The 22,969-nt window shown below is 33.4% G+C and overlaps 3 protein-coding genes across 3 annotated transcripts in view; 2 read left to right on the forward strand and 1 right to left on the reverse strand.

The window, feature by feature from the left end:
* Positions 1-641: 641 nt before the first annotated feature.
* Positions 642-7,167, forward strand: LOTGIDRAFT_128432 (hypothetical protein; the record flags this gene model as incomplete). The annotated part of the gene is made up of 15 exons (XM_009064258.1): positions 642-712; positions 945-1,088; positions 1,265-1,458; positions 1,626-1,718; positions 2,098-2,312; positions 2,662-2,762; positions 3,057-3,135; positions 3,321-3,561; positions 4,021-4,087; positions 4,366-4,472; positions 4,872-4,981; positions 5,494-5,604; positions 6,288-6,364; positions 6,660-6,778; positions 7,079-7,167. The coding sequence occupies 15 exons, from the start codon at positions 642-644 to the stop codon at positions 7,165-7,167; spliced, it is 1,818 nt and encodes a 605-aa protein (XP_009062506.1).
* A 702-nt stretch (positions 7,168-7,869) lies between these two features.
* On the reverse strand, positions 7,870-9,811 carry LOTGIDRAFT_128584 (hypothetical protein; the record flags this gene model as incomplete). Its single annotated transcript, XM_009064259.1, has 4 exons — positions 7,870-7,952; positions 8,709-8,822; positions 9,311-9,439; positions 9,727-9,811. Coding segments are annotated over 4 exons (411 nt in total), but the record flags the coding sequence as incomplete, so codon positions are not given.
* A 1,188-nt stretch (positions 9,812-10,999) lies between these two features.
* LOTGIDRAFT_128533 (hypothetical protein) overlaps positions 11,000-22,969 on the forward strand; it is a gene marked incomplete at both ends in the record, with an annotated part of 33,452 nt that continues 21,482 nt past the window's right edge. Inside the window, 3 exons of the mRNA XM_009064260.1 lie at positions 11,000-11,068; positions 19,046-19,140; positions 19,824-19,908. Of these exons, the coding sequence (XP_009062508.1) occupies positions 11,000-11,068; positions 19,046-19,140; positions 19,824-19,908 (249 nt within the window). The remainder of the gene's footprint in view (positions 11,069-19,045; positions 19,141-19,823; positions 19,909-22,969) is intronic.

The raw sequence follows: 22,969 nt of genomic DNA on the forward strand, positions 1-22,969 counted from the left end.
TGTTGACAGTATAAGATTTCTGTCAGAGCAGTGCCAGTCAGAGCAGTGCCAAATCTCCCTGGAGCAGAGTCCCCATCCCCCTCCCCCTTTCATTTTAAAATTTCCTTATCATTTTTACAAGGGGAAAAAGTTGCCTGTCAATGTGATCCTTTGACGATTTTTTGCAGTTCATTCTCCCCGAACAAGCCATGTAAGGATTCATAAAATAAAATATGAAATAAATGGAGTGTTACTTTTCTGCACCTTATTGGGCTAATGGAAACAGCCACTGCTTTGAAGTGGAACAGAGGCATAAGCGTACTCTTTCTGTCAAACAGTACTAAACAGGAACATGTCAGCCCCTTCGAAATGAAATGGGAGCAACTAAGTTGATAAATCAGAAGGCCTCTCCATAAGTCTTTCTTAATATCATAATACCGATTTGACCTACCAGTATATTGATTACTTTTCTTTCAGAGAATGACCTGCTAGGTACAACACTTATAATTGTCTAGGCACAGTGACAACTGAATAAGAGAGAAAACAGGAGAAATCTGGGTGTTAAAGACCAGTTAAAAGAGTTGAAAATGGGGTACCATATTAAAACATGTTTAACTGTGACCCTATTTCACCTTGCCATAAGTCTCGCCCAATCAGGTGACATGTATCTTAAAGTTAACTCAGATGATGTTCGTGGGACGTTTCAACACTTTTGGAGAAGTACAGGATTTTGGTAAGACACTATTTTTCTTTAAGATATTACTCAAAATATTTTATTTTTTGAATGAAATTTGCATATTTAGTTTATGCTATTGGTAGATTGAGTTTTACCTGAAGTTGTAAATAACATGCTAATATCAAGAGGTTTGATAAGATAAGACAGACAGAAAGGACAGGATCCTCCAAATTTAAGTTGTTATTCTTTTAGATATTTCTTTTTTTTTTTAATATTTGTGATTTTCCAGCCCGCCATTACCTCATCACAAAGCCCATGATTTTGATTTGAGTAAAGATATGAAACAGAACCTGGCCTATATCGGTGCCGTACCTCATCGTGGTATTGAACAGGTCAGAATTCATTGGTTACTGGATTTAATAACAGTTCCTACGTAAGTTTTCTTTTTGAGATCAATGCCAAGAGGCTTGGCCAAGGACCAGCTGGTAGAAAGGATCCTTAACTGTGACCCTAAGTTGTAAGCCTTGTAAAATATAGTTGTTTCTTTATCTTTTTTCTTTTCTACTATTATTATTCTATAATTCCATCATATGCTGTTTTTTTTTTCAGATATTCAACAGAAGGACAACCAGAATATAATTTTACCTATTTAAATCAGTTGATTTATGAACTATATAGAAATGGTTTAAAACCAGGGTTCGAAGTTATGGGCAACCCTTCTAATGTCTTTACAGATTTTGAAAATAAAACTCAGGTTTATATGTGGAAGGATTTGATTAAACTGATAGCTACAAGTTATATACGTAAGTTGAAAGGTTTTTTTTTTTACTGTTGCTGTTTTGATAAGAAGTTCCCAATAGTTCAATTCCATTTTTTTGTTTCTATGGTGAAGAGCTATATCTGAATTGCAAAACAAAAAGAAAGTTATGAACAATATATGAAAAGGATAAATATAATTGTATATTTCTAGAGGAATATGGTTTAGATTATGTTAAATCGTGGAATTTTGAAGTTTGGAATGAACCTGACTGTGAAGATTTTGATATGAAATTTACGTTAAAAGGTAAGTAGAGCATGAAAAATGAAAAAATAGCATCTATCTGAAGATTGCAACTCTGAGTAACAACATGTTTTTTTAGTTTCTGTTTTAATATTTCTAGTATATTCCTATATATTGTATTTACAATTAATAAATTGTTTTATAGTGTTCACGGCTTACTGTCGAAATATGAGCCTTCAAATCCATGTGTGTCCAGAATTATTAGCGTTTAAAATTTGAAAAGACACTGTCATATATAGAACAGACATCTATAGAAATAGGAAAAGAAATTCCTAGATATTTTTGAATGTATTAAGTGATTTTCTAGTACTTCTGAAGACTACAATCAACCCCCCAAAATTGCGCTTCCCTTTTAAGACATACTTTTGTTGAACAATTCCAGGATTTGCCAATTATTACGATGCCACAAGTGAAGGGTTGATGCAGGCTCATCCTGATCTGATATTTGGGGGTCCTGCAGGTGGATGTGGAACTCTTGGTGGCAGCAAACATCACGGACATTACGAGCTGTATCTATTGAATCATATTGTTTTTGAGAAGAATTATTTTTCTGATAAAATTGGAACAAGGGTAGATTTCATCTCACTACATAAAAAGGTAAACTATTATTTTTTTAGTAAGCCTATCTGAACTGTTATCCTTGTAACATCATGGTATAATCTGAAATTCGCTTGTTACTCAGAGTTTCAAGCTGTGTTTTCTGCAAACAACTTCCTTTGATTTATTGACATGCAATGTGCACAGTTATTTAACTCTTAATAGAGCTTGCCTTACTCCTTATCGACAAATATTTCCTCTCCAATCTGTGTGCTATTTCCTTACTTTACAAGCTGAAATATGGTATTATCAATCTAGTTTATGAAGTACAAACAGTTTGGGTTTTCACTGATCAGAAAACCTGACAGGTAATATTTTTTAACTTCAATGAACTACTGTATTTTTCTAGGGAGATGGCAAGGCTATGAATATTATAGAAGATACCATAGCTTCCATGAAAAATATAGGAATACTGTTCCCCACCCTGGCTAACAAACCTTTTTATAATGAGTAAGTTATTACTGTGGATTATTTATTGTTCGATGGATTTTGTAGGTCAGTCAATGTCCATTTCTACATTTCCAGGACATTAAAACACTTTAAAACAGTGTATTTTGTTAATTAATGAAAGATGGACCGTTCAGGAATCTCTGAAAGGGATAACAGGTTGAAAATTCTACGTACTATCCCATAATAAACATTATGAGCTATGTGGACTCTTTGAAACAGATCGTCATATATAATTTCTTTCGTGATATTGTCCTGTGAGCATTTGTCTGTAAGGTGTTATTTGGTTTATTCCAGTGAAGCTGATCCTATGGTAGGTTGGAGTAAAGATCTAGCCTGGAGAGCTGATAGTATTTATGGTGCCATGGTTGTCAAGGTAATACATTTCACACTGAAATCTTTAATCTGAAACAGTTACTTGTTATTTCAACTATATCCTTTGAAGTTCTATCAGCTGTTAAGTAAATATCTTTTAGCCATCTCTATTTCTTTAATTTCTATCTAGTAAGGTAAATATGTACACCATGGTATTCCTTTAATGTTGCATTTTTCTACTTTCAGATTATAGCTCAGCATCAGAATATTTTCAGAGCCAATCCCGACAGCCCTGTTAATTTCCAGTTACTTAGTAACGATAATGGCTTCCTTAGTTACTACCCTTATCAGTTTACACAGCGCACCCTGGTGGCACGATTTCAAATCAACAATACATCTCCACGTTATACCACGTTTGTACAGAAACCAGTTCATGCTGCCATGGTGATGTTATCAAAACTGGGAAATCAGCAAGTTTATGTTGGAGGTAAATTCTCCGGAAATATTTGATTGAGGACTATGATCAATAAGCATGTGCATTTGACCTAGATCTGAAGGTTGACATATAGTTTGCAAAACAAATCCTTACTGTATACTCTACAAGAAAAGTTTATGAAATGTACAGAGGCTTTTGAATAGGATAACAGAAACTCTAGAGCTGCGAAAAATCCTTGGAATGGGCCTCGAAGTGAACCATCTAACCGATCCTAAACCATTTTTATTGTAATGAGCTCTTTTGTCCTTTCATGTAAGCTGTAAATGTCTGTGCTCATAGTTTTTAGTTTGGTACATCATTTCCAGTAGTTTTGTTTCCTTGGAGTTATATCTCGAACAGAGAACATTTCTTCTGGAATTTAGAATGGTTACTGTAAATATGCCAGTCCAGAGGTCCTCATACATGATAAATTTATAGTTGAAAACTTTGTAAATATTGTAGGTATTAAAGCTAATGATAGTAACAATGGAGCCCTGGCTACAGTTTATTATCCTAGTGGTAATGACACGTCTGATAGGTAGGTATTTCTCCTTTAGAGAGTCCACACAGCTTAAAATGTTTGTCAACTCAGAATCAATTTCAGAGAGTCCACGACCACAAATTGTGTTCAACTCCTCATGTGAAAAGTTCATTAGCTGCTGCCAATGTTTCGCCAATATTTTGTTTTTGGATTTCAAGTTTTGTTGTGTGGTTTTGGTTCGTTAGTACTTGGTTTATTTATTCAACTGATATGTGTGCTGCTTATTACACTAAATGATTTACTACAGACGTCACTATAGTTATATAATATTTTAGTTGGCAGATGAGTATATTAGTCTATGATAGTAATGATACAGATCATGGTAGTGAGTATGGTGAACTAGAATTAGATTGGTATATCAACCCTCCTGATCCCAAACAGGGTGAGTTATAACATTTATGTTAACTTGTGCTGGGGTCAGGTACTCTATAGTTAGGAATATAATGCGCACCAATTTGGAAAAATCTCATTCGTAATCTCCACATACATAAAATAAGTATGCTCAATCTTCCAGATGCCTGATACCACTTTTCATTATGAAATATTTACTCATTTCTGATTGATATAATTTCTCATATGAATTGCTCATTAGCACCTATGTATTGCCAAACTTTTACTCTGAATTTTGTGTTGCGTTTTACAGTTTAGATTGTTAAAACCTGGTTTTATAGATTAAGCTACTGTGCAGAAGAATAGGATGTAAAACTCCATTAATTTTATGCTTCTGATATTATTATTATGTTTTTTTTATTTTCTGTCTCCTTAGAGTTAATGATGGTAGGCTATGCTGTATTTGCTCTGGGTAATGATCCTTACGGAGTGTGGGTAGGGCTGGATAATAAAACAGCCTACCCCACCCAGTCTCAGTGGGATTATATACGTTTACAAGAGGTGAGATATAGAACATAACATTACATATTATATAATACCACAATTTACCACAATTATACCACAAGGGGGCGCAGTGGCTCACTGGGATAGATGCCGGCTTGCTAATCTGAAAATTCATGGTTCGTTCCCAGCATACATCGAGTTAATAACTTTGATAGTTGGAAATAATGGAAGAGTAGGCTAATGTAGCTGGCCTGACTAACTATTCCTTGTTTTACATTACATGGCCTCATGTGACTCTCTAGAGGCTTAACCATTGACAGCTAAACTTGATCTATGAAATCTTCATGGCTTCTTCTCTGAAGGAAACAAGGCTAAACAAGTTTCAGATATCCACATCAGGACTACTCATTGGACCCCAATTTTAATTTTCTAATATTAAGATATAGGTATTATTCTTACAGACATTTGTTGAGATATGTTAACCTTATACAATAATATCTTGTCTGAAAATATTTAGTATAATATAATTATTGATTTTGTTTCAGGGTCCAAGTCGGGTATCAATGCAGCCTGTAAAATCAGGTCCTGGAAAAGTTTTAATTCCACCACGCTGGCAGATTTTACAACCCGAGGCTACATTACTTCATCTGTGTGCTAAATCAGACATGGCTCCAGAACAGGTAGGGGTTTTATTTTTGGAGCAACATTAAATCCATACTAATATTTTAGTTCAAGGCTAAAAATAGTGTGCTAGTTATTTATTTGACTATTATTGAGATCTCCCACGTGCATACACTCTTTATTATGAAACTCTATTATTTAGGGTGTTTTGTTAAATTCAGCTATGATTCAACAGTTCTGTAGCACAGTTGGTTAGAGACTTGAAACATGACATTTTCTGCTCGATTATGTTGAACAAACTGTTGTTGTGGGTTGTAATCTGGGTTAGTTTGTCAAAGTCCTTGAAGGATAATGTTGGAAAGAATTATTCCAAGAGGTTAAGTTAAGGACAAGCTTGTAGACAGGATACTGGTGAAGTTGTTAATAACAAGCTTGTAGACAGGATACTGGTGAAGTTGTTAATAACAAGCTTGTAGACAGGATACTGGTGAAGTTGTTAATAACAAGCTTGTAGACAGGATACTGGTGAAGTTGTTAATAACAAGCTTGTAGACAGGATACTGGTGAAGTTGTTAATAACAAGCTTGTAGACAGGATACTGGTGAAGTTGTTAATAACAAGCTTGTAGACAGGATACTGGTGAAGTTGTTAATAACAAGCTTGTTATCCATGTAAAAAATGGTTGCTCCTTATCTCAATAAAGGAACACTATCTATACTTCCAAACTACTAATTTATTATAGGTGACAGGTTTAAGGTTTATCAATATAACAGTGGGACAAGTTTTAGTTATCTGGTCTGATGATAATATAAAAACTAAGTAAGATAATCTTCTCTGTACCTATTATAATCTCAGCTGATAAGGTCTTATTCTCTTCCTCAACACTGAGATTTTGTGACTCGGTAAAAAGGTGCATTCAGTGTCTTATGCTTCCCATTTGTTCGCGTCACAAAGTCTAAAGGTTGGAGAGGGCAGAAATTTGATTGGCTGACAGTGTCATCAAACTGACGAATGTGCAAGAAGGCTGTCTTTAGACCCTAACTGAAGTGGCTATACCTTGTGCCAAAAATTATGATAGGCCAGTTTAATCATTTTGATATTCTGTATTTTATAGATGTATTTATACGTACGAAGTAGCATTCTCTCCAACCAATATTACCGGGCCATATCAACGTGTAAATAAAGTTGATACTATAGCAACCATTTCAGTCATATCACCCCACCCTCATGATGGTAGGTTTTCTGGGTATTTTCACTTTACATGTTGTGATGGACACCAAGAAGCACTGGCTGTGGACCCTTAGAAATCAGCTTTTCATTCAGCTCAGATCTGAATTATGATCCGTTTTTTTCAAAATGTTAAATATTATGAGAGTTCTCGACACTGTGTCCTTGGTTTTGATTTTACTCTGATTAATTTGCCTAAAATTGCAGAAACTATTTTAAACCAATGGGGATGAAGTGTGTCTTGTGTAACACTGATGAAATATAATTGATATATTGTAGGTTTAACTGGTGATGATTTGGTCCAAGGTTACTATAAAGTACGAGCTGTAGATTATTGGAAACGAACTGGATTTTACTCGAACGCTGTTTATTATCCTGAAGATATTCCTGTGTAGTGGCGACCCGCTTCCTCTATTGTTTGGTGAAGAATTGGTTAACGGAGTGGGGTATTGTATGATTGCGAGATGGATCATTGGAAATTGCCTGGATTTTAATTTAACCCTGTTTATTATCCAAAGGATATTCTTGTCTAATGGGGGCTCGAAATTACTTATGTGTGCGAGGTCTGGGTAAGGGGTGTATGATTGTGTAACAATTAAGTTTTTATTCTAACCCTGTTAATTGTTCAGTCTTATGAGACTTGTAGTGTGGGTAATTAATGATTTTCAGGATGAATTTTTTTATTTTTTTATACAATTGTTATGAAATAAATTGAATATTTTTATTTTGTTTAAAATCGTTTACTTGTATTGAACATATCAACAATCAACTCCTTTCACATGAAGCGAAGGTCATAGTGGCTCATCATGCCAATGTGCGTATGTTAAAATTCTTTTACATTTGGAATTGCACATAATGCAACTTTCCTAGCAAAATTGTTCCTAAAGCAAACTGCATGGCAATACCATTTCTTTATTTTACAACAGCATTTTCTCACTATAAACCTTAAATATCCTTGATGTAAAAATCATTTGATTTGATAAGTACACAAGCATCTTTCAGACTATAAGATTTCTAGAATACAATCTGCTCGGCTATTTGAAGGGGTAAAGAAAAACATGTATATTTAAATATTTTTTTTATTTTGACTGTACAGTTTATGAAATCGAGCTGGCGTTAGACGCTATACGAGGCCATAAATCGGCACATTCCTTAGCAACTGGTCCAGTGATGGCGGAACCTGAAAATATATAATTAAAAGAAATTAAGATTTGAAGATTCATTTAAAGTTTCATGTATCCCAACACTTTGATAAGTACGACACTAAGTCAAAACTTAATTTCAAAATTATCATTTAGATTATAGAATTGATCAACGAGAGTTTTCTTGATACCAGACAGCACCCTATAGATTGGTTTGTCCAACTAGCATACCATCAAGAAGACCACATAGCCGTGTCAACTTGGCATTCCCTTCAGAGAGTCCGCATAGCTAATAATGTTTTTTCTATAGAAAATTGTTGTGTCCATTAATTTTTAGAACTGTATCTGGAAATAGGTCTTCAATCTGAACAATATAATCCTGATTGACTCGATATCCAGTATTTCTATAACCTCGTTTTGGCACCCAATTAGCATAAACTAGAAAGGGTAATTTGACCAAGGTATCAAGTCTTCTTCAAAATGGAAAGTTCACTTTTTCACCTCTTTTTTTTACATATGGCAGAGTCTCAGAAAAGATGAGCAGACAAGTTAACATTCAAACACAGATAATTCTGGACACACACATAGATTAGAAGACTCAAATTTTGACGGCGAGATGTGAACACTATTACTGATTATTCAAGCTAAGGAAGTTCCCATTTCTGAGATAAAGGTATGATAGGTCGAACGGAGGTGAACGTCTCTTTAAAGACACGTGACCAGCCATGACCAATCAAGTCTGCTTTTAGAGAAACTCTTCAAAAATGAACAAATCAATAAACAATTTTCCTTACCTTTCATTTCACCTTTAGGATTAACTATGACCCCAGCATTATCTTCAAAATATATAAATACTCCATCTTTCCGTAAAAACGGTTTTCTTTGTCGAACAATTACTGCGGGCATTACTACAAAATAATAAGATAATATTACAGTTTTTTACTGTATATATACCTGTTGTGTTTTCTATCATTAACGTTTCGTGCTTGATAAAGATTCCTGTATGTGAAAATTAAAGAAAGGAGTAGTATATCTATAATAGTGTTGTTATTTATTTAATAAGATACTATATTAATAGTTGTGTCAAAAATTCCATATAATTTCATTCAATGATGGAGATTTTTGTGAAAAGTGACAAGAAAAGCGGAATAAATATTTACAATTTTTGCATATCTCATCCTAACCTATTTTCTGAGATGTAGATAAATATCTTCAACTTTGTTTTTCTAATGGATAAAAGCATTGTCGAATGGATTGCAGGTCTTGCCAAAAAAGCAAGGCTATTGGTCAAACTTGTTGGACATCAAATTCAACAAAGTTAAAGGCAATAGAACCAGTTGTAGGAGAAAATACTTTCAGTTACAAATACAAATATTGGAAAATAGCTTAGGCCTACCTTTTTTCCTCAATTCTGGTTTTCCCTTTTTAACTGTAGCTACGACCATATCACCACATCCAGCAGCTGGCAGTCTGTTTAATCTTCCACCAACTCCAGCTACAGCCATGATATACAAATTCTTAGCCCCTGGAAAATAATACATCAATGAATGACATGAAGTTACATCATACTGCTTTCAGTCTTATCAACTTGCATCATTCCAACTTCAGTCAGATACGTTTCTTGTAATTCTACTGACACTAATGCCCTTAAATATTGTAAACATTTTTGGTAATAGCGACGTTTTGGCATTTCTATAATTACAAGAACCTAAAACATCTGACGACCATTTGAAAAATTTAGAACAATCTTTACACAATGTCACCCCTATGGGTGGAACTTGAAAAGGGGAGGGGGATACCATACATTCATACCTGAGTTATCTGCACAGTTGATGATGGCACCAACTGGAAGACAGGCGCAGATTCGGAATTTTCCTCCCGCGGATCCTCCTCTTCCTGAAATACACAATATACTTCATAAATATAGGTCAACAAACCAGGTTACATGTCACAGTTTCTGATAAACAGCACAGAGGATGTCTTAGCTATAAAATGAAACTGTGTGAAAAGGGTAAGAGTCAAGAGACGTGGACTGGAGTACTTCTTGTAAATTCTAAACGTTTAAATTTGACAACACATTTGTTTACATCAAAAAACACGCTAATTAACTTACATGGGGATTGAATTCAGATAAACTATCAATACATTATTAGATAATGTAGAGTAAACACAAACCATTTATCGAATTATGATGGAAAAAGTCATCAGTGCACAAATATTCGTCATATGGGCATAAGATTGAAAGGGTTATGTAGTTGAATTTCAGACCAATTCGGAGATAAAGACATTCGATTGTGGCAGAAGGAGGATTTGTTTGGCTTTGGGATGTACCAAGGTTTAAGGATGTATCGTGACATGACCGATTGAAGCAGATTTGTCACCATAATATTAAGTGACGTACCTCTCTTCGACATGTTTAGTTTTTAAAAAGGAAGTAGCAGATGCGCATGTCCAGGAAGCAGGTACCCAAAATCGGTCAAGGTCCGAAGAAAATTGAAAAATGTCAAAATTAAAAATTTCGGATGGAATTGTTACTGAGCTTTATTCATTATCTTTTGCTTTTTTGTTTAAAAATAAACTTCACCGAAAAATATTATCTTTAGAAATTCATGACGCGCATTTCCTTTTAAGGCAAGAATTTTGAGTAACAGGATAGTCTACCTGTTCGAAAAAGGCGCCAAATCGGTTTTGAATTTTTATACAAGTAGATAATTTTCAAAATTTGGAGGCGTTTTCATTGATCTCACCCTAGATTGTAATAGTGAACTAAATTCCGAGCTTTCCTTTAGATTTAGTTTTGTAAGGGAAGAATAGTAAAATTTCAAATTTAATTTGAATTATCTCGATTAAAAAGTCTTACTGTGATGGACTTTATTGATACAACGGGGCTCATATAATCGAGACCATAAAATAAATATTTTGCACACGACCTGTGGAAATGCGGGACTTAAAATACAGGTTAACTTCCGTTACAAATTGTGTAGTAGTCGAATGTGTACTGAACGTTAATTGGATTAATTAAGTAATTAATAGTGGATTAGGATTAACTGGATTTAAGTTAGCGGTTTGTTTGAACGTCGGCAAGATGAATAAGAAGTGTGCAAGGTGTGAGAAGACGGTTTATCCGACAGAAGAAATAAAATGTTTAGATCGGGTAATAAATTTATTTTCAAATTCATCATTCCGACGCAACATCTTGTTTGTTTATGCACTTGATGCACTTGTCTTGAAAAGTTTTGAGCAGGTAGCAACTTACTAGAGTTCTGCTAACTTTGCTTTGAAATAAAATTTATTTTTGAAACTGACTTGAGACGCTTTGCTACGTAATCGAAGATTTTTAATTTATGTAAAAGAATGTACAAGTTGGAATGAAAATATGGAAAGAGCTACCGATTTTCTACTTGACTGCACAATGGGCAAACTCACTCATTTCTGTTCATTTTGATTTTATGTCATAGTAGAATGTTAAGGAAGGTAGATGTAACTTTCTTGGGAGTTGTTTATTTAGGTGTAAAGTGCTTCCTCAGAGAGATGCCTTTACAATATACACTTTTGATACACAGGATAATCATCTATAATGAAAAATAAATAATTTAGAGGTTTGTCCATACACATGTTACTCTGGTTGGTATTGTAAGCATTGTATGGATTGATCTCCCTTTATAGAAACTTGATGCCATTCTGAGACTGAGCTTGTCAACTCCTTTTCAGAGTGTCTACAGTGTTTTATATTAATATGGCACCTACGCCAGGTAGTTCATGCATATTCATGAAGTTAAATATCAGTATTTTAATTAACTACATAAAATTGTTGATTCTAAATATCTAGTACCACTCTGCGACCTTCAACATCTAGAGAGTCCACATAGCTGAAAGCATTACCTAAGTATTAAATATTAATATTGTACTTAGTTCATGCATATTCATGAAGTAAAATTGTTGATTCTAAAAACCTGATTCCAGTCTGAGACTGAGCTTGTCAACTCCTCTTCAGAGAGTCAATAAAACCGATAGCATTAAGTACAGGTAATTAATATTAATAATGTACTTTGTTTTTGAATATTCATGAAGTAAATGAATTTTAATAACCTCATAAAATTGTTGATTCAGCTACAGTGGTGAAAGGTATGTGTCAGTTAAAGTAGGTCAACTTTAGGAAAATGTAGGTCACTTCTGTCAAGTAAAGATATGGTCATAATTCATCGATAATTATGAAGTTATCATCTTTTAGGTGATGATTTATAGAGTTGGATGGTTAATAGGTTTACAGATTGACTGAAATTACTTATTGACTGATTGTTCAATTATGTGTCATAGCAAAAAAAAATGTAATAGAGTCTTATGTTCTACTTTTCTACACGTGCACGTGTTTTGGCTAATGAGGATGAGTAAAGCCATGCAGAGTTCAATGAGGAAAATTTGCCAAACAAGTTAGTGATGAAAGCCTTCTATTGATTTCCAACAGTCGCGGCATGTAAAATGTGCATCGTCTATTCCCTATAGCACACAAGACCTCAGTTTATTGTAACATCAAGATGACTAGATTTTTTCCTCTCTGATCTTCTTCACTGACAGGGTGTCATCACAAGCGGACATTTCTCAATTTGAATTCACCCATCCTACAGTCATTAGTCTTAAAGCTGACAACATAAACATTAGAAAAAACGACCTTTCTATGTCATAAGTCAATGAGTTAACAAAGTGACAAAATCAATGAGTAAACAGATTTTGTTTTATAAGATGACAAATTTACTGAGACTAACTTGACCCATGCAAGTCTCTAGGCTGGGAATGATATTACTCTATAGGGATTGTAGTTTGTAAACAATCTAATGAATATTTATTGATGACTGAATGTATGTTGATAACTATTCTATAAATTGTGTCATATTATTGCAGATCCAGGTATTGATAACTATTTTATATTACTGTATTGTAATGAGAGCAGCTGGGGTCCAACTGACACAATATATTATAATTAATACTGTATAATGATAATGAATCAGACTGCAATTTGATATAACAATCAAGTTTCATTAAAATGCACCTTGGCACGTTTCATGATAAGAACCATCTTTGTGAAAGGCAGGGTGAAAATAATTTAACCAGTTAAACACCACCTTGATTTATCAAACTGCTTCTTCTAATTCTGTATCATAGGGTGAAATCACTAATTGATTTGAGTATAGTTCAGCAAAGATATTTAGCACTTCCGCGTTTCATCCAAATTTTGAAGAGGCTCGAAAAGGTGTATAGTAGTAGCAGGCACACTATTTACAGTCGTGTAAAAACACTAGTAGGAGAAATCGGTGAATATGATAGTAATGATAATGTATGTTATGATATTTGTATCAGTATATCTGAGTAAGATGATAAACTGTTGGCTAGAGGCCATGTTTATATTCAGATAGATTTACTTTAACCACCTACACTAGGTTTTACTGTGAACTGTGAAACAAGAACCCTGGTCACAGACCAGACAGAATTCCTGGAATATACTGAGAAGCAAATACTCATACACTGTTACTTTAACCTGAAACACCTACACTTGTGAATACCTTGATAGAAACAAGATCACTGGTCACAGACCAGACAGAATTCTTAAAATATCTTGAATAAAACTCTGTTAAATTTCCTTTGACTTCACAAATTGATTTTAACTGAGTTATTTATAACAGATTGAATTCTTAAAATAATCTGGATAGCATTCTGTTAAAGTTTCTTTGAAATTGAGAATAACTGATTGTACTATCTTGACAATATTGTCTTTATTTCACACTTGTATTGTTTTGTATCGTATTGTATTGTAAATTCGTAAGATCTTTGCATAAATGAGTAAGCGCAAAATACAAACAAAAGTTTATTTTATCTACCCAATCAGGTGAAAAAAAGTAGAACATTAAGTTTATTTCATTTGCCCACTCAGGTGTAGAAAAAGTAAAGCACAAAATCGATTTATGTCATGATACAATGAGTGCACCCAGCACTGTTTTATATAGATTTGATATTTACGGCTAGAGAAAGGTATAGTAAGATATAAAAGATAAGATCTAGATTAGGGACTGGTTGATAAAACAGGTTCTATATCTATTGGGTTGTAAAATAATTTAATATACCACTTTCAATTCTAATATCATTCTAAATCACCCCTTGAATAGTGGAAGTCATAATAGATCATAAACTTTCTTCTTTGATTTAAACAATATTGTTTACTACTCTACGCATGAAATCATACAGCAGAATAATTAAGATTTCGTAAACAAGCCACAGCGTAAGCTAATGTACTACCATTTTTTCCATGTTTTTCTACTCTACACAATGTGTAACCAAGGCTAAATCAAGGCCAAATCAAGGCCAAACACTGTTGAACTTGATCAAATTTAAAAACAAGTCTCATTCTTGGTGGAGCTAACGCGATATATAAGGTTATATTCTCAAGATTTATGTATTAAAGTTTACAGTACCTTAAAGTTAGTGAGTTGTCAGCAAGATGAACAGCAAGTGTGCAAATTGTAAAAAAATGGTATATCCATCCGGAGAATTTAGATGTTTAGATAAGGTAATAAAATTATTTTGAAATTGGGCATTCCGACTAGTTCATCAAATCTTTCTACATCTTTAAACTACACCATTAATCAAACGATTAAAACAACCTTTATCATGTGAGAGGGTGCCTGTATCATGATTTGCCTGTCCTGTGTTAATTGTCCTGTTTGAAAATCACCTATCCGTATGTAATAGTTATGTAAAAAAATTTATCAACTGCTAAAGTAATTTCAACAACTATGTTAGTATCTCTTTGAATAAACGCTGAAGATTTTGTCTTTTTGATGCCAAACCACTTGCCTTAGATATGAATATGTTAGGTTCACCTGAACTTGTAGAAAGATATAGAGATATATAATATAAGTTTATCTAGTATCAGTGTTTGTATTGATAGAGTACAATATATATATATCTATGTTTACCTCTATATTACGAGGGGGCTGTCGTAGCTCAGTGAGTTAGATGTTTGCTTGCCAACCAGATCATATGTGGAGTTGATACCTTCTGATTTTTAACCTAGTTCCTGTCAGTGTCAAAGGAGCTGACATGGAAAAAGCATCTAGTTGTTTGGATGAGATAATCAACTGAGCCCTGTGTAGGACTGGGTATTGATTACCAAATTGAGATCGATTATCAATGGCAGACTACTGATCAATAATCGATTAATAATAGAAATAATTCAATTAAGAAACCCTGTAAATACTAAAAGCCAAAATTCTTAATTTCATGATCTTTGCGTCATAGAAGTATATTCTTGCTTTGATTGTTTATTATAGTGCTGAAGGGAGAATATGTGGAAGAGATTACTACTTGTTAGAGGGTACAGTGGAGAAAATATAACTTTGATATAATCGATTATGAAATTTGTTAAACGATAATCAAAATGATAAATTCCTAGTGACGATAATCAAGTATTTCGATCATTTTTCCCAGCCCTAGGCCTGTGTCCTTCATTCTTTGTCAAGATCCCTTGACATTTGAAAATCAAAAAGAGTAAATTAAGGCCACGGGCTTGTAGGATAAGCTTATCTTTCATTGTGCACTTCAAGTTATTTTCTGTCTCTATACTGGCCAAATCAAACACCAAAAATTACAATGTGAAACGTCCATATCATTTCTAGCATGGATTATTGTTTTTTATGGTTATAACTAAGTTGATCCATGTAAACATGTTTTATAGTCATCACGAGAACTAAATCACTCAACCATCTTCTTGTTGTTATATTTTTTACTGTGAACTTATATTGTTATTATGATATGTGATCTAATTTTTGAATTGACCTACTTTTCGACCATGGTGTTTACTGTATAATCATTGATCCATAAGAAGTAGTAACTTGTCTCCCCGGCAGTAATGCAGCAGTTTGAATAAAAAAGTTAGATCTGTGCATGGGTAGCTGAAGGTCAATGTTTTGATTCCTGGCAGAGATTGAGATTTCCGCTTGATTTCGCGTCTGTCGAAGTGACTGACATTGATATTATGTTCATTCAAATGGCATAATAAACAAAAACATATATATTATGCTATAAGAGAAAAAAGCAGGCTTATTTCATTTCTTTAGCTTTTCCTTCATAATCACCTTCAAAATATTAGCATTAATGATGACCTTGTGAATTGAATAAGACTATACCATAGTGAAACATAAATCAGTAATAAAAGGTATTGAGATCTATAATAGATAGAGATTATCAATGAAATAAAATTGTATGACCTGATGATTATATAGTACAGACCTATTATAATGATTGATGAACACTAGATCAACTCAGATAATAATCCTTTTATATTACTATATTATTTTATTCTCAGGCAGATTCTTAAAGCGGAACGGATGAATTTGTGTAAAATGTCATAGCCAAGCTTTCTGATTCTGGCCCATCTTAGCAGAGGTGGTCTCGAAACAGTTCTCCTAAAGGCCCTCGGATCAGAAAGGATGAATTTGTTGTCATTTAACCACTACAATTCTGGAGTCTCGATTAGGTGTTCTCAAAACAGTTCTTAAAATAGACTCAATAAATTGGTGTAAATGTAGATAATAACTGATCTGCTCCAAGAAACATTTCTTACATGAAAGTAATGAACTAGGACTGGCACGAAGTTTCATTTGTGTTCTGCTCAGCCAATACCTATTTGGCTCAATAAAGAAAACACAGATATAGGTTCTGATACCAGAGAATAATTTCTATACTATCTTCTATTAATACTAAATGCTATAATATACCGAATAAACAAATGAACTAATATGCACTCATTAAGCAAATAATGGACTCTCTGTCAATACTGAGTTGACAAACCTAAATACCGAATAAAAACATTATTAGCTATGTAGACTCTCTGAAAGGGATGCTGAGTTGACAAACCTAAATGCCGAATAAAAACATTATTAGCTATGTAGACTCTCTGAAAGGGATGCTGAGTTGACAAACCTAAATGCCGAATAAAAACATTATTAGCTATGTAGACTCTCTGAAAGGGATGCTGAGTTGACAAACCTAAATGCCGAATAAAAACATTATTAGCTATGTAGACTCTCTGAAAGGGATGCTGAGTTGACAAACCTAAATACCGAATAAACATTATCATTATTAGCTATGTGGACTTTCTGTAATGGATATCGTGTTGACAAACCTAAATACCGAATAAACATTATTCGCTGTGTGGACTCTCTGTAATGGATATCGAGTTGACAAACCCTAAATACTGAATAAGCATTATAAGGTATGTGGACTCTCCAAAAGAAATGCTGAGGCCTAGCAGATAGAAATCAATTATCATTGTAGATTTTCTGAAAGGGTTGCCAAGTGGACAAGTCTGCTGTAATATTGCTAATCGTGCAGAATTTATTCACACCAAAGTATTTTATATTGCAAATAGATGCACAAAATATGAAGGAATGAATCGAGTTGATATAAAAGTAATTAATAAAGTGATGAATTTTAACGAGGAGACGTGTCGTTAATTATCAATTAAAATGTAACGTGATTTAATTACACCCACTCAGCCTAACCTGATTCTTACTTGGATATTGTTTTATTTTATCATTCAATATTTCAAAATTTTCTGTAACTGTTAGTCCAAACTTGTGTACCTTATTACACACTGCATGGCATTGTCTCCCCATGAGATAAACATAACAGTAACTATGTGCAATGCCTGCCCCACTGACAAAAACATAACTTTAAAGAATTAAAAAAAGGTTTGATTTAAGTACCGTATTTTCTCTACATTTGATTAGTACATTAGTATTCGTATTAGTTGTTCATGGAGATTGATTTCAATGCTCGATACATGTAAAATCTACTCTGACCTGTGTCCAGACCTTGTTAATGCTGATAATCCTGAAGTGAATAAAGGACCCTGTTTTCAGATAATTCAACTTCTATATTTACAACTAAGATTAAGGTTTAAGTCTCAGGAGACCAGTTTCATAAAGTCTTTAATAAAGATGATTTTCGTGTTCTGGTCATCTGGTTGGTCGATAATTAAAATAGGTTTTAAATTTACTAACCAATCAAATTGCTGTATGTCTTCAAATCTGGATTTTATCTACTAGTACCTAAGTTAAACTTTGTGAATACAAGGCCCATGAATATAAAACAAAGAAAGTATTTTGGTTGAAGGTTTAGAGTAGAAATGTAACTTATTTGTAGATGTTTATTCATTATTTATTTACATCTTTCTGGCCTATTATCTTACATACTACAGTAAATTCTTAACATTGTCTGGATAAAACATAATCAGAAACATGCACAAAGATTTCTCTGTACTTTCTGGAGCTTACAATATACAATACAATGAAACCCATCTAAACTGTCCAATTAAAATTAGACCAAACAATACATCCTAACATTCTGTGGCCTTGGCCAGTGCTTTCAATGCACACAAACACTAAACTTTCATTCTGTTTTTATAAGCTTTTATTTTCAATATAGCCACTACAGTTACACTCACAGTTAGAGTGTTAGGACCTGCCTCATGAACATTTAACCCAATAACCTTTTGACCTATCCTGATGACCCCTGCTTTAACCAATCAAATTTTTGCCCTCTCCCGCGCTGTGATTTTGTGAGGGAGTGAAGGAATTTGATTGGTTAAAATATTGGGACGAATGTTCAAGACGCCTATAGACCCTAATTGAAGAGGCCATTAAAAAAATAATAGCTAAGAGCAACAGAAGTTTGGTCTAATTTTAATTAGACTTCCCATCTAAAATTGTCGGCATGACTAGCGGAAAATGTTGCTGGTTTAGAGTAGAATTGGTTAATCAAAGATAGAGTTACATCCCTTTATGAAGTCATCCATAATCTGTAGTAACCTCCAACCATTGGCTCTATCTGTATGTTGCTGTATATCCTACAGCTAGGTCTTCCTAGATTTGTGGTCAAACTTAAATGCTGATGGATGATGTTGAATTGGTAATTGTATTTTTTTTTTTCAATATGGTACCAAATTTGGTAATCTTGGTATCACTTTACCCTAACCGATGTCTCAAAGCTCATTATGGTGGCGATAGGTCTTGTTTGCTAGTCTATAAAAGTAGAAAAATGATTTCATTGTAAAGATTATTTCTTGTTTCTATTTCAGGTGTGGCATAAATTTTGTTTTAAGTGTGATGTTTGTGGAATGACGTTAAATATGAAAAATTATAAAGGTTATAATAAACGTCCCTATTGTACTACGTAAGTTCTGAAATATTTAAATTTTAACTTAAAATCTTATCCTAATCCTACATCAACACAATTATATGGATAACAATTACTTTAACGAAAAATAACGTGATGTTTTGACGATGATACTTTCGTCTTTATCAATCAATGATACAAAATAACAGAACAGTATCATCGTAGAAACATCGCTAGTTATTTATTACAGTAATTTTTATCCATAAAATTGTGTTCATATTTCATACCTCAATTATTAAATGCCACTTAAGGAAATCCTAATCCTGTTTATTGAGAAAGTAAGCTCATACACTTCAGTTCTGTATTAGAATGTTCACCTTTATTTCCAAACTACCTGTCCTGATTATTCTTTTATATCTGAAACATGTGTTGGAACCAAAATCTCTAAGATATGTATTTAGAGTCTTTGTACCCTCGAATAATCTTCTGCTCGTTGCTTATTAAATCTAGCTCATGATGAGGCTTTTATGCCTGAAATGTGCATTGGCAGCATGATATGAGTTTAAACTCTTTGTGCCCTAGGATAATCTTCTCTCATATATGCCTTTAGTTCTGTTATCCCAGGGCCCTGATGAGAATTTCATATCTGAGTAACATAAGATAAGCCCTCATCAATTACTAAATATGTTCCAGTGCTTTTTAAACAAGCAACATGATCAATTTCAATAATTTTCTTCCAGTCATTATCCTACAACAAAACATACCGCAGTGGCTGAAACACCTGAAATGAGAAGAATAGCAGAGAATACCAAAATACAGAGTAATGTAAGTTTTATTATAATATACTTTATTAACTATTTCTAGTTGATATCTAACAATACACTATAAATCCTTGCCTTAATATTCGCTACTGCCCAATAAGTTGGTTTCAATCTGACAAAAAAAGGCTAAAAACCCATGGTTTAAAAATGGTATGGATTTACACCTTACATACACAACAACAAAACACATGTCTAATATAGATTATCTTTCAGCTCTCGATTTTACAACCAGCTTTCAGCTTTTCTCAGAATTTTATATCATCAACAAAATTAACCAAGGAGTGACCTTGAACCTTGAAACGTGTCTCGTGATTTGTTTATACCTGGAAATATTTGTGACCCCTCATCCCTGAAACCCAGTCTTAGTCCCTTTTAGACGTCACCATGAACAGAAAAGGTTTTTGAAACGTCTTGTGATTTGTTGTATACAGTGCTCGGAATTATTTGTGACCCCTCATCCCTCAAGCCCTGATTTAGTCCCCTTTAGACGTCACCATGAATATAAGAATTTCCTGGTTCCCTTGCCTCAAAGTAATTGTGGCCCCACATCCCTTCAACCCAGCCTTAGTCCCCTTTAGTCGTTAACCTTCCAATTTTTTTTTATCTCCAAGCGATGTAGACTTTATATTTCACCTTCAGATATATTTTACTCTCAAGACTCTATTTTATTTTCTTGATTTTGTCCAAGAGATGGATTTTGTTCTTAGAATAATATTAAGACTTGTATATCAGCCTTATTGGTTTATTTTTACAGTATACCAGTATACTTTATATCTGAATGATTGCATGGTATGTGTTGTCTAACCTGCATCTTATAAATTGAGTAATAATTGGCACTTGTTGATCATGATTGATGCTTCTACAGTTTCCAGGAGTATAATTTACAGAGTACAGTAAACAGAAATAACCCTTTAATATGCATGGAAATAGATTGATTGTAAATTGGAAGTGGGACTAATGTTATTCCTTGTAAGCCATTGTGAAAGAGAGTGGGAGTAGGAACTCTCCTTACTTTGAAGGTTAAAGATAAATTAAAAAGAGAGTTGATATTTATTGCTTATTTAAGAGTTAGTTTAAATTATGAAAATGAGATTGAAGGAGGACTTCATAGCTTCCCTTGGCCTACATCCATTCCGATCTGTTGCAAGGTTAAGTTTCATCAAGAACTATATTTTAATCATATTGCACTTATTTATAAGTATATAAATCGTATGCCAGTTGAAAAAAGAAATATGAGACTGCCGCCCATCCTGAAAAGAATAAAATAATTAATTAAAATTTATGATAATTAGAGAAAAGAGAAGTAGAATTGTTTAGAATTAAAAAATCAGGTCAGGTTTAAAAAAACCCAAGCTTCCTGTTTTAAGTTAGAAATTCATAGTGACCCACTTAAATAATACAACCAGACCAAATTTCATATGAATGTAATAATGTGTTCAGTTGACAAATTCATGCTGAATGTTTTAACATATTTCTGCTTAATACGAAATTGTCATAACTTAGAAATTTAAGGTTACTTCTAAGATTATACAGACAGACAAAATGAAGTTTTGAATTTCACAGAAAGACTTTTGCTGTGGGAAGGTTCGTGCTTGCAAAATACCTATCTCTTTCACATGATCACTGCAATTAGAGCCCATGACCACAGTTTCTTTGACATATCCAACATATGAGGTCATGTGAAGCTTCCAAGTTACCGATTATCTTAAAATTATGATGTTTCTGACTACAAGCTAGCAATATCAACAGATCAAATTAATCAAATTGTTGATAATATTAAAAGTTAAGATGTTACAAGGCAATAAACTAGAAATCTGATTATTCAGAATCATCTTTACAGTAATATCAACCAATAAGAAACCTTAATATTGAAGTCAATAATATGAAAGTAAGGATGTTTCCAACAAGCTCTGAATATATTTTAACTAAACTATTTTCACCTATTAATTGACTATTATCATGCGAGTCTGATGTACTATAATAATATAGTAATGTATATAGAAACACGGAATATGAAGTTGTCTGGTGTAAAATTAACATCAGCTGTATTCTTTCTATACATTGTTTTATACAGAGCTAGGTTAATTTATATACAGTTTATATTCAAACAACAAACTGCTCAAATTACAAACAGAAAACTGATATATACTTATCAAAATTACAATTCAACACACTGATCATATCAAAATATATATAGTGGCGGGTCACAGTATTGTCAAAGGGGGGCGATTCGATCTCTATTTAAAGTGAAAGAAAATCTAGAGTAAAGGGCCATCTTTACAATGTCAAGCTATTACAAACTGTGTCTTATACCTTGACTTCATAAGCGAGTAGGACGTAAAACTCCATTCATTTCATTTCATTTGACTTCATAAGCCACCTTTCTTGTATCATGGAAGTGTGTAAATGCAGTGATTTGATTGGATTGTACACTAGCTAACACAGCCAATAAGATGCCTTGACAGAAGTCGATTTACATAATGTGTACAGTCTTTCTTCGAGGGCCCTGATTGGATGTTTTGGTTGGCATACAATCCAATCAAATCACTGAATTCAGTGATACAAGAAAGATGTTGGTTGCAGACAAGGTATAAGACAACATTTTTAATAGCTTGACATTGTGAAGATGAAGCTTGGCCAGCCTTAATTCTTCCCATGTAGATGTGCCACCAAGAAAAAGTTAAGATTGATTGAGCTTTATCAGCTGTTAAAAAAAACTATAAAAATTAAACTATATTAATAGTATGAAATATCTTGCACCACCCTGTATATTATTCAGTAATATTAATAAATAGTTTACTAGAAGTTATGAAAGGTTATCATCAATATTACATCCTAATATATTTACATATTAAAGCTTTTAGAACTTGAAGAATATGTTATAGAGCTAAAGGATACAGGATGCTAAATTTCAGCTGGTCCCTTTGCTTTTTTATACTGCCTCCTCCTCCTCCATACCCCAATCCTCCCAACTCAGAATTGAGGCTGGCCTGAAATTAAACCTTCTGTGGTCCCTCATCGATATACATCATTCAAGGGATGCACTCATAGAAATATTGACTCTA

The sequence above is a fragment of the Lottia gigantea genome (genome assembly GCF_000327385.1).
Source record: "Lottia gigantea unplaced genomic scaffold LOTGIsca_61, whole genome shotgun sequence".
Lineage (NCBI taxonomy): Eukaryota > Metazoa > Mollusca > Gastropoda > Lottiidae > Lottia > Lottia gigantea.